Below are 13475 nucleotides of genomic sequence, written 5' to 3' on the forward strand. Positions count from 1 at the left end.
GTCCCTCAGGCATGGAGTATTACAAAAATCTTAACTAGACTTTGTCACCTCAAATGTTACCGATACGTGTATTTTTCAGCCCCTGGCCCATGGACTACACCCTCCTTTCGTTAAACAAGATGTTTGTTCCCACGCTTCTCTGTTCCAGAGGCGGGGGCAGGGAGAAGGGGGTCCGGCTCGCTAGGATAGGAGTGCGATTATTTTATAGTGTCTAATCTTTCTAGTAATCTAGTAAGGTTTTAATAACCCAAAAAAGTCAAAATCCTATATCACGGTTGCTGCTGCATGAATCCAGTGGCTTTCAGATCCACTCATGGGCCCAGGACCGACTTTTATACAGAAGGGCTTCAATGTTCCGAAGAAAGACCGCTGCCATATACGCGAGTATTCCAACTTCTAATTATAATAAAGCAAATGGCTGGTGTGAGCATGGTGAAAAGTGGTGATGAAGCTGCACGGCAGAACAGGGCTGAGAGGACAGCGCTCTGCTCTCCACCCGGAGAGGACAACACATCCCTGCCAGTTCTATAAAGGTTTATTCACTGAAGAACCCATTATTATTAATAGGGCCTTATGGTGACTTTTACCCGTTTTCTAAATGTTACCCGTTTTTTCAACCGTTTCTGAGGCGTTGGAATTACGGGCAGGCTCCGCAAAAGCGCTCCCAAAAAAAAAGGTTCCCCAGTAAATCATTGCTCCAAGTTTATTTTTGATAATGTGATTGTCACATTAACCATCTATAGTTTCTGTAGGCTTTCCGACTATTTTTGGTCTGTTGATATCAAATTGATGGTGGCGATTCTAGTTGAGTTTAACGTGTCATGCAATGTGGGGCGACGGAGCTCAACGACCGCGCCCCTCCGTATGTTTCTCGCATAACCCTGCAGGCTGCAATAAGAATTGCAATCCGCGCTATAAGACGCCCATATTGTCGTAAAGTAGTCTGCCCCATGGTCATATTCTAGGACTGTTGTTTAAAATCGAATTACTCCGCCTGTATCTTTCGGCATTGAAGACTATTTATTTACTTATTTATTTCAGCAGGTATTCAAATTGCATACCTGATTTCATACCTGATTTAAACAGCTGTTACAGGGTATCTGCAGGTTTCAGCAAGTCAAATTTAAGACTTTTTAAGACCTTTTTAATACCACCTTGAATGAAATTTAAGACCTTAAACCCGCGATGATGGGGGGGATTCCGCTGTATTACAACCCAAGCATAGCATGTGCGTCACTCAATGAGACTCATTCAAGTTTACTTTCTGTCTGTTTATTGAACATAAAGTGATACTCCAGGGCTCCAGACTAACTTTTTCCTTGGGTGCACTGGTGCTCCTAAATTTTTAATTTGGGTGCACCAGCACGTATTCATGGTGCACCCAAGTTGTAAGTTGTTGAGAGGGGGGTGACAGCGTCTGGGCCCCCGGGCAGCTGCACCAGTTGCACCGTCGATATTTACGCCACTGATTAATAATATTTTCACCATAAAATAAATGCCTTCAGTAAGACCTGGGGGGTATACCACGAACCTCGTTGAACATACCCAGGCTTTCTTGGGAAAACCTGGCTCGACAGAGCCGCAACTCGCAATCACAGTTAAATGGTACCACGACGCTCACTTTAGATTCAATTAGTTGAACCAGGTTTTCCGCTTTAGGTTCAATGCGCGTTCAGATAAAAGGGGCGTTTCTCGCGTCATTTGACTCACCCTTATGCAAAATAAATCGCGCAAGAGCGGTGTATTTCATCCAAGGCAAGCAATGTATTATTATGAACTCCTACGAGGAATTCAAAGTTCAAATCACAGCCAAGGGGAACACGGTTGCCCATAATATGACTAGGGTGGCGTGCTGGCAAAAATAGCCGACCGTGTTAATTCGTAAGTGTAAAGATTCTGCATATTGTCTAAAAAATATTATGTATCATCATCCCTTTTACCCCCATATATGTGGGGCCCCATGAATTGCGAGCCCAAGTACCGGGAATGCACTCGATCTCCGACCCAATATCGGACGTGCACGTCAAGTTGCTTGCTTTTAGTGGCGTGGTTCAACGTCTCAAATATCAAAACAAAAGCCTTGTAGACGCTGCAGATTCGCTCGTTTCGGATGAAAGGCGCTGGTCCGAAGCGAGTTATATACGCCGTTTTGTCCCTTCCAGCAGTAAAGGTGCTCGCGATTTGAGAGTCAGGGAACATCAAACCGAAGAGATCTCCTATCCCCTCATTCGAGTTGTAGGACTGGTGCTTGACCACTGTGTTTAGAATCCACAACACCTCCGCTTTCAGTGTTGGTGTCGCACCAAATGCTACCCTCAGGTCAGTGCTAGCAGCGCGGACCGTCTGCGGCGGTGGCGCCGGGGCAGAGATGCAAAACGTAGAAATGGCTGGGGTCTGTGTGTGGCTCCTGGCAGAGGTTTTATGTTTTTGGCTCTGCATATGGTTGACGATAGCCTTAATCCCCATGGTGCCGAGCTTGAATGTAGGCTACTTTTGCACGGAATGCATCTGGCCTGTTGTGGGTTGGCAACGGACGCTAGCCAACCTCGGAAACGGACGTCTTCCAGCCAACTGACGTTGAACTTGCATTTACCCATTGTTGCAGACTAGCTAGCAAGCGTGCAGACATCCGTTTATATATGCAGCTAGCAAGAAAGTAGCCCCTCGTACATCTCCTTCCCGAAAAGTCCCGCGAGAAAAATAAAAAATTAAATAACCCTGCCCCGACAAATTTAAGACCTCCGAGTTATAAATTTAAGACCTCCGAGTTATAAATTTAAGACCAGCATATGACATTTTTGACGAATTTAAGGCTTTTTAAGGCCTTAAATTTAGAAAAATGAATTTAAGACTTTTTAAGACTTTTAAGACCTCCGCGGACACCCTGTGTTATTGAGAAATATCTGATTTCAAAAGAGTTGTTATTGAGAGATTTGCACACATCGTCGGCCCAAGTTCCAAATCGAAGGTCTGCTTGATTGATGACTTGTATTTCCACTTTTCATGTATTTGCAATGCACTCGCTAAGCCTGTTGTTAAAATAAAATGACTTCCCTATAAGGGGCAACATATGACGATTGTGGCGGATGGCACTTCAGCGTGCAGTAACATTAGGCTATTAGTTTATTTTTAAACTAATTAGTCACAATTTGTTTAGTTAAAGCTATACTGTACGATGTGAGAGAGCTAGCATGATTTGAAATTCTCTTCTTTTCGGAGTTCCGTTTAACTCCTCCCCCACCCTTCAGGACTCCCTGCCCCAACCCCTCGACACAGAGCCATGCACGAGCGCTAATGCTGCTTACGGCTTACTTCAACGGCAACCATTGCGTCACTTTTCAGGCCATTCAACTCCCTCAGCTGTCGCCATCGCTGAAAAGCGAATCCAATATTTATTCTCGTTTTTCCTCGAGCATTCTCCAACTTTTTTTTTGTTGCTGCCTTTTCATTTTCTGTCTTTCTTTTTCTTGCCTTTTTAAAAGGATGAACCGGGGCAAGTAACGGTGGCAGTGGTAACTTCTGTTTTTTTTCTTCCATCGTGTTAACGTTGTAGGCTCACTAGGTCTAGTCCACTGTCATGAACTACTATGACAACAACGCTTTCTTTTTTTTCAGATCCCTGAACGGCTACGCGCACACATGCAAACCCATAGCGAGTGACGTAGGACGTAAAGTCCGGCCAAGGTCGAAGTGGCGTCGATTTAGAGAGTCCCAGTAGTTTCTGCCCCACCGAAATGAAGGGGCACCGGACGCTATTGTGCTTGAATAATAGCCAACATTTACGCAATTATTACACCATGATACATTCCAACTATGAACGACGTATATTACCAATCATAACGCAGAGAGCCTACTATTACACACTCAGACAAAAACAAACACACACACCGCCGTTATATTGCTGAATACTCAAGTAAAATGAAGAAAATAAATACAAGACCTATTGTGCTGAAGCCGAGCTATGAAAAATACAACTACTCGATGAACGGGGAAAAGTTTACCTAGAAGGAGCAGAAGTGAAGAGATCATTTCCATCAAACCGAACAAAGGATGATGCCGTTGGCTCTTGTCTCCACAGCCATCTGTTGCTTCCTTATTGTAACAGTCAGCTCTATAAAGCGCCACTGGGTGGCGCCTCCCTTTAGTATGTGATGCGAGATGTTAAAGGTCCCATGGCATGCTACTTTATGGATGCTTTAATATAGAATTAGTGGGTGTCACTGTCGAGTTATTATTATAATGAGGCTCGTACAACGACGTAATCGAAGTTTGTCTTTATTATCGACTCAGCAGTAGTATAGTAAGTGTGCATGCACGGGACTCCAGCTAACCCCGCCCTCGGTATCGACGTCCATCAGGTTACTACAAAGTAAAGGCTTTCCTTACACTATTATTCCATAATACCACATCTCCCTTTCTTTGAGAATAAAGGATGGACTACCTTTGTCTCTGCAGGTCTTAAGGGGTTTATTCTGCCCTTTTGCTGGAAGACCTGTCCCTGATCTGTCCCTGTTTCAAGCATAAAAAATACAAATAAAATAACTTACACCTTACCATACTGTGAACTATTACTTTAGCAGGCTGTGTTCTCAAAACTTAAACTCTCAGGTTTCAGGTAAATGTAAACAGTAGAGCAGAACAATTTAACAATCACATTTCAATCTCTTTCTCTTTCTTTCAAATACAACAAATCAATGACGCTCGCTCTCTTTCGCGCTCTCTCTCTCTCTCTCATTCTCATTCTCACTCTCTCACAAACACACACACACACACACACACACACACACACACACACACACACACACACACACACACACACACACACACACACACACACACACACACACACACACAGAGTGACTATGTAGCTCCTTTAATGGCCTGTTCAACTGGTCGGACTTAAAAATATAAATAAAAGAAGCTCTATTTCATTCTCAGAATTCAAGGCGGATATGGTTATTTGTACAGTTAAGTACTCAGCGACTTTTTGATCTACCCATTATGTGGTTGAAAGGTCTCATTTGTTTTAGGTTATTAAAAAATTAATTAAAAGGGGTGGTGAACCCAAAATGTTTTTTCTTATATGGTCTTTTAACATAGTCGTCTATGCCATTCTCGAACTAATAATAAGCCTCATTTAGAGAATTGGTCCAGAATCCTATGTTACTGCCAGTTCTTTACGTGACGTCCAAGCAAATTTCGAATACGGAGCGTAAGGATGATCGAGGCGAGAGGGCTTGCTAGCGGTGTTTGTGGCCGTGTCTGAGAGAGGGTCAAGCATCTCAGACACCACGGCGTGTCGTGTGAATTTCATAGACAGCATAAAATGTCTGGGTCAGCCTTGCTAAAAGCATTTGTGGAACTATGAGAGGATGACAAATATCTGTTGCAGCACTGGCTGCTGCCTTACACAAACTGGTTTCCTGATTTCATGGGCTCCTCCGGCAACAGGGTCCGGTTGGCACTGCTCTCGAGGGTGTAGAGAAAAAGTTGATTGCAGTGTTGGCAGGTTTGTTGCCATGCAGAGCCGGAGATGAATACTGACATGTCGTAGCTCTGTGTGTGTGTGTGTGTGTGTGTGTGTGTGTGTGTGTGTGTGTGTGTGTGTGTGTGTGTGTGTGTGTGTGGTGATGGCTGGTTTAACCTGTATGCCTTAATTACTGGCTGCACAGGTGTGCAGCCTCCCCTAGCCCGAGTCAGGCCGACTCAGGTGGGTCAGGTGAGGCTGATTTAACCAGCCATCAACCGCGACGATATTATTGGATGCTGAACAATTGGGCTGTAATTTTTAAAAGTAAGGAGGATGGAGGAGTGAACAACCTGTTATGTAATGGTAGAAAACAATAGTTTAGAACCATAAGCCTACTGTGGGGGTGTGTGTGGATGATGGCTGGTTTAGAAACCTCACTTGGCCGAGTCTGATTGGACCCTGGGGCTGGGTGAGACTGCACACCTGTTGCCATTGAGTATACGTTTACATGCACAACTTAATCCGTTTAAAACCATAGTTCGACTATACTCCTCAATTGGACAACTGCAATTGTCCGATTATACATGGCGGTGTGAAACTCGATTCATTGGCTGAAGCACTTCATACCCCGGTACGATAGGTGGCACTGTATCCATTTCAACTGGTGGTAATAGAGCCACTGGCTGACCTCTTTACGTCACCAGCAACAACAAACGCTGCTTTCGAGAAAGATGTTTTCAGTAGACAGCTGTCACTCGCTGTCACTTTGGGTCCATGTAATGGACCCAAAGTGTAATGTAATGTAATGTAATGTAAGGCGGAGCTTCTCCTCCAGCGGCGGCGGAGCAGCTTCTCCGGGAGTCCGCATACGGCAACAATCCCTTTCTCTTTCTTCTCCACCATGGAGAATTCCAGCATGCAGCCAATTGCCTACCGAGTCAGTTGAACTAGGCCCGTTGATCACGCCTCTTGTGCTGAAGAAAATGGCAGCAGCTTCCCCAGACCAAGCTCAATCTCTGGCAATAGCCAGACTACTGTTGTGTTCACTACTGCATTGAGTTACTCAGTTATGTCAGTTGAATTGTACAGCCTCTAGGTGGCGTAGTAATGCAGACAGATAGAGGCGAGAGGAGGAGAAGAAAGATGTAATGTATGTTGATACAAGAACGGAGTTAGAGCGTAAGTAACGCGTTTATGTTGGTTATTACTACACACCCAACATAACTACTAAACGCACTGTGGGCACAGGTTAAACAAGCCATCTGCACACACACTCAGGAGTGTTCTCCTTCATATATATTCACTTTACTTGTTTGGTGATTCAAGGCAAGGCAACTTAATTTTATTAATATAATATAGCACTTTTCATACACAAGGCCGACTCAAAGTGCTTCACATATAAACATTGTCATACAATAAAATTAAATAATAGAAAAGAAAACATGCAAAAAATGAGTAAAATAGATATAGAAAATAGAAAATAAAGGCAAAGTTAAAAAAGCATTTTAGAAAGTGCAATGTGTTTAAGATCAGATCAACATTCTCTCTGGTACTCCAACCCGACCTAAAGGAACTTGGTCCCTTCTCTGGGTCTTTCTCTGGGTTTCCAACCCAGATTCTGGGACTCCAACCCTGATTCTAGGACTCTAACCCAGACAAAACTCGGGTCTCAGACCCTTATCCTTTCTCAGATAATCTATCTCTCTGGTAAAAATAGAAAATAAAGGTAAAGCTAAAACGGCCCTTTTAATTATTTTTTTAAAGTGCAATGTATTTAAGATTAGCAGAAAGCTAAAGCAAACATTAAAGTCTTCGATATTGTTTTAAAAGTTGTCAGAGTTGGGGCAAGTCTTAAATCCTCAGGGAGTTTATTCCAGCTATTTGTTGCATAACTAAATCCTGCTTTCCCATGTTTTTTGTATACTCTGGGAATAAATAACAGATTGGTCTCAGGAAGGTCTTCCAACAGGAAGCCAATGTTCAGATTTACCCTACTCTACTGGTAGGGTGATTCACTGAACGTGCAGGGAGATTCACTGTAATTGTAGGGTGATTCATTATATGGATCCATATGGGCTGAAGCACATTGATCACTTGGGTCCAAAAGACCCAAGTGCTATATTGCTCAATTTGTGCTGTTGTTATATTCGTGCCGGGGGGCGCACACTAAATGCAAACAGAGTCATCCTTTTTTTGGTAACAAATGTTTTACTGACACCAGGCGGCTAGGATGGTTTGATCCAAGAACGATTATTCCTTTAAGTTCTCTTTGCCTTGTATCTGGTTGTATCTGACGTACGTGTTGCAGCTCCTCCTATAGTGAACAGAAACACACACACACACACACACACACACACACACACACACACACACACACACACACACACACACACACACACACACACACACACACACACACACACACACATAAACAAGCACAGAGGCTTCTGGTTTGGAGGGTGGTGTAAGATAAGATAAGATACAACTTTATTAATCCCCCATAGGAGAAATTTGTTTGTTGCAAAAAAAGCCCAGCAGCAGTGGAAGGACACAGGATAAAATGACAATGCAATAAATACAAAGTGTTAATTCATAAATAGACGCTAATAGTTAAAATAGGGACTAATAATAATGTAATAATGACGGGCTGTAGTGATATTGACTAGACTGTACAACATATGCACCCACAGAGCACCTACCTGCTGTGTAACGCAACGTTCCCGCTGGATTGAAGCTACAAACAGAAGAAGGCCAAAATTAATGAATAAAACAGCACCACTATAAGTCATGCAGTCGAAGGGTCTGCTGTACAGAGAGGATTTCCACATTCATTTATCTTCCTGATGCCTACACCGCCATGGGAAGCATGTGGACACTCAATCTATTTAATATCCATGAGGGGAAGCTCAGACACCATGGCTGTTTCTACTATGAGAGACTGCTGCTTCATGTGTGCGTTGGGGAAAAAACACAGTCAGTGTGAAAGATTGCGGACAATTAACGTAATTTTTCCACATCAAACCACTGGGGACAGAAACGTTTCTGACACCTTTACAGGGACAGAGAGTGGGAGTTGCAGATCACAATGTTTTCACACGCATCAAGCAGTAAACTATGATTTTTGAATGAGGTGAGAGACAGTTTCCCTTCAGGCTGCTGGAAGTGCCGAGAACTTGGTTCTATGATATGCAATTCTAAATGTATTTTTCTAAAAATTGAGATTCAATACATCTTCTTCATTTTTTTAATGCTTATTTTGATTACTAACATATCTATAGAGATCTAGAGATCTAGATATAGAGATATATTGACAGATAGTGATAGAAAATAAAGAGTGATAGATAGATAATAAATAATATTACATAAATTGATAAAATTCTAATTCACTCTATAAAGTAGACACACAACAACTGTAGAAGGAGTAAGGAAGAAAATACGACGGAAGAAACTAAACAGACAGAAATCAGTATAACAATGAGTGTGGCTTGTAATGCCAGACTAATGCATTATTCATTAATGATTGCTATGAGGTAGCTTGTCAAAAAAAATGCCTTGCCTTGGAGATGTCTGTCAACAAAGAATATGATGACAGATACGAATAGGATGAATGTAACACCACAGATGATCGGAATCACAATCCGGACCAGCCTGTTAGACTCCTCTTCATCTTCATCACCTGTACAGAAGAGTCACCTCACTCACGTCACTAAAAGCTCCACAACATGAGCAGCGTCTTTGAGCTTTCTGTGCAGTCCAAGTGGAGGCAGGGTGTGTGAGGACTTCTTACCAGTGCGCTGCTGTACTGTGCAGGACGTCTTAGCGTCGACTGACCGGGTGAGGTTCCCAGCAGGGTTGGCAGACACACAGCGGTAGGAGGACCGGAGACCCAGCCTGACCACGGTCAGAGGGAGAGAGCGCTGGGTGCTGCTCTGGTTCACCAGGACCTCTCCTTGATACCAGGAGAGAGTCCCTCCACTCAGTTGGTCCACAGCACACAGCAGGGTGCAGCGCTCGCTGCTCACAGACGCTACGGTGACACCGGGCTCCAGGACGGCGTCTGGGGACAGAAGACCACAAGGTCAGCTTGACCCCTCCTAGACATGACCTCTACCTTCTAGAATACAGCTTGACCACTCCTAGACATGACCTCTACCTTCTAGTATACAGCTTGACCACTCTAAGACATGTCCTTACCTTCCACACATATACAATTTGCATTTTCGGGAGATAGTAGAAGAACAAGGTCATCACAATGAGAGAGTTAATGAGACCTACCATAAACACTCAGCTTGAATGATTCAGATTTATATGTGTCTTCTTGATCAACAGTATAAAACCCTGAATCGTTGTTCTGCAGACTTCTTATGGTGTACTGCCCAGTGACTCGGTTCAAGGACAGTCGGCCAAGGAAACGATTATTTGATTTTGTTATTATTCTATCACTGGTCACTGTAGCGATTACAGTTCTTTCTTTCAGAAGAAATCCAGGACCCTTGACAGGCTCAGGTATGGTGACCTCTCCCCCCACAGTGGAGATCAGGTTCTGCTTGACTTCCTGGTCAGCAGACGACGTCATCACTGTAACAGATCAGGAGACATCGCTCAGTCAAATAGCCCTGTAACCGTACTGTAGTACCCTAATGAAATACTACTGTAACCTACTGTAGTACTGCAGTTAACTTCTGTAATACTGAAGTACCCTACTCTGTAGTATTATAGCATTGTTGTACCCTACTTTGTAGTACCATACTATACAATTGAAGTCTCCTACTGTATTATTGTTGTACAATACTTTAGTATCCTTCTGGGGCTCCTGTCTCTGCCTCCCCTGTTAAATGGTGGATTTCTGGGTTATCCTTTTAGAAACTGCAACATTTTCTAAAGAGAATGTTTTTCAGAAATCTTTATTTAGCCAAATAAATTATGAGCCTATTCCGAGAGCCTCGTACATAGCCTGTAGTGAAGGCGGACTGTACTGATCAGAATCAGCCAATGAACAGCATCACCAGGCTCACCAGGGTCTCAGGAAGTTTCTGGATATTTAATGGAGGTTTATATTTTAAATAAATGTAAGTCTTTTTTAAGACCTTTTATGTCTCATAAAAGGTCCTCTATGATGATGAGGTCGATGTTTATTTTTTTTGTCATGGCACACAAGTGGCCCATCCCACACAGGATTACAAGACACCAATATAACTACAAAAAGAGTGCAGTACATACACAATAACAATACACTATACAATACAGTACCTCCGGCACCGGATAAACACACTAAATATAAATTGACATATTCCCCTAGCCCACGGCTTTGTCCAAAAGGTTACAGATGTTTATCACACTTTGCTCAGCTGTCATGTTCAGTTACAGCTGCACAATAGGCTTCAGCAGTTATGGTGGAGGTTAGAAGTGTTTAGACAGGTTGAAGATGGGGCTTGGGGCTTCACACTGTATAAAGTGTCCTCTACACTGCAGTGTCACACACTGTGACTCTATCAGACAATGTAGAGGACAATTTACAGTGTTCACTATCCGATAGCTCCCAATTTTTCTGTTCCAAAACCCCCCCCCCCCCGACAACCTTTTGACTGGGATGTTTCAATGTGAATGTCAATGGCCCAGGGTCGACTACACACAGTGGCGGTCTTAACATAGAGGCATAGGTAGGCGGCCGCTTGGGGCCCCCATAGTAGGGGGCCCCCAAACAGGCTCAAAAAACTTTCTTTTAGTACGCAAAGACGAAGCAAGACAAGCCTAATGCAAAAATAACATTAAGGGTTATAAAGGGTTATAAAGTTATAAAAATAAAGTTACCCAAGCGGCTCAAATATAAAATAAAAAGCGAATAGACGCCGTTAAGTATTTTGCAACGCTGCCAAAGATGACATACATTTTTACGGCTACTTTTGGCTGCTTCTAGAATACAGCTTGACCACTCCTAGACATGACCTCTACCTTCTAGTATACAGCTTGACCCCTCCTAGACATGACCTCTACCTTCTAGTATACAGCTTGACCACTCTAAGACATGTCCTCTACCTTCTAGTATACAGCTTGACCCCTCCTAGACATGTCCTCTACCTTCTAGTATACAGCTTGACCCCTCCTAGACATGACCTCTACCTTCTAGTATACAGCTTGACCCCTCCTAGACATGACCTCCACCTTCTAGTATACAGCTTGACCACTCTAAGACATGTCCTTACCTTCCACACATATACAATTTGCATTTTCTGGAGTCAGTAGAATAGCAAGGTCATCACAATGAGAGAGTTAATGAGACCTAGTGCCCTACCATAAACACTCAGCTTGAATGATTCAGATTTTCCTCCTTGATTAACAGAATTTAATCCCTAAATCATTGCTCTGCAGTCTTCTTATGGTGAACCGCCCGGTGTCTCTGTCCCAGGACACTCTGTCCCGGAAACCTTCATCATCTATTTCCAACACCCTATCTCTCACTAGAGCGATCACAAGTCTATCTTTCACAAGAAATGCACGGCTCAGGTATGGTGACCTCTCCTCCCACAGTGGAGATCAGGTTCTGCTTGACTTCCTGGGCAGCAGACGACGTCAATATACCAATACCCCCGCCCACATAATGTTATGATATTGTGCATCATAGAAAACCGCTTTGCGGCACAGATGATTTTTTATTTTTTGGACTTCTCGTGGCGCCACGTTTCATGAAAGAATGCCGCCCGTTCACCCGTGACTAAAACCACTAATAGCCACTGTAGGCTATTAATCACTGAAGAACCCATTATTATTAGTAGGGCCTTATGGTGCCTTAAGGAATGAGGAATAAGGAAGAATATAAATGATTCTTCTTCTCTAGACAATGTTATAGGGGGACACATATTTTGTCCTATTGTATAATTAGGACCTGCCAAAATATGTATCCCCTACTTAAAATAAACACTCTGTCTTATAAGTGCTTTTTTTTTACTCATCGCTTACTTCACATCATTAATAATAAATATTGAGAATATAAACATGTTTCCTCTTTCCTAGCCGAAGTAATAGGGAAATACACATTTCATGTAAATGTATCATAATGAGTTGTTACTCTTTGCCAACCATTCGTTCAACAATAGTTAAGCTTTTTGAGTGAATAGTACCATAGTAACCATTCCTTCACCAGTAGGCTAGTTAAGATTTTTGTCAAGTTTTTTTTAGAGCTCTCCACCCAGATAGGACCACACATCCCTGCCAGTTCTATAAAAGTTTATTCACCCATTAATATCAGTGGGGATTGTGGTATCTTGCGCCCGCTTTTTAAACGCAGAAATAGTTTGGTTTTCAAACCGTTCTAAACCCGCTTTTATTGTTTGATTAATAGCCAACTATTACAAAATTATTACGCAATAATAATACATTCCAACTATAAACGACATATATTACCAAGCATAACGTAGAGTTGGCCTATTTATACACACAGACACAAACCAACACACACAGCGCCGTTCTATTGCTGAATACTCAAGTAGGCTACATTTAAGAAAATAAATACCAAACTTGTTGTGGAGAAGCCGAACAATGAAATATACAAATAATCGAAGAAAGGGGAAAAAGTTCACCTAAAACGAGGAGAAGTCCTCCGGAGAACATTTCCATCAAACAGAACAGGGTTTTCCGTTATTATATGTAGGCCGATGGTGATTTCCTTATGATGAACAGTGGCGGGGCGTGGGGATTATTTTTGAGGAAGCAATGTTACAAAACCTCTAGGCCCTACATGCTTTTAGGACAGAAAAGAGTAGGCCTACGTCGTATCTTGTATGCATTACATATTTCTCCAAGAGCTATTGCTACTGGTAAATTTACCAGGATTTACACACGCCTGTAATCTGACCGACACGACATACGCGCTCGCTCTCTCTCTCTCTCAAACACACACACACACACACACACACACACACACACACACACACACACACACACACACACACACACACACACACACACACACACACACACACACACACACACACACACACACACACAC

General features: G+C 42.8%; 1 protein-coding gene across 1 annotated transcript in view; it reads right to left on the reverse strand.

The window, feature by feature from the left end:
* Nucleotides 1–7286: 7286 nt before the first annotated feature.
* The window catches only part of LOC115540805 (uncharacterized), a 44128-nt gene continuing 37939 nt past the window's right edge, over nt 7287–13475 (reverse strand). The window contains exons 4-6 of the mRNA XM_030352381.1: nt 9027–9146; nt 8170–8204; nt 7287–7784 (exon numbers count right to left, since the gene is read on the reverse strand). Coding sequence (XP_030208241.1) covers nt 7653–7784; nt 8170–8204; nt 9027–9146 — 287 coding nt within the window. The 3' untranslated portion in view covers nt 7287–7652. The remainder of the gene's footprint in view (nt 7785–8169; nt 8205–9026; nt 9147–13475) is intronic.

The sequence above is a fragment of the Gadus morhua genome, chromosome 3 (genome assembly GCF_902167405.1).
Source record: "Gadus morhua chromosome 3, gadMor3.0, whole genome shotgun sequence".
NCBI classification, from domain to species: domain Eukaryota; kingdom Metazoa; phylum Chordata; class Actinopteri; order Gadiformes; family Gadidae; genus Gadus; species Gadus morhua.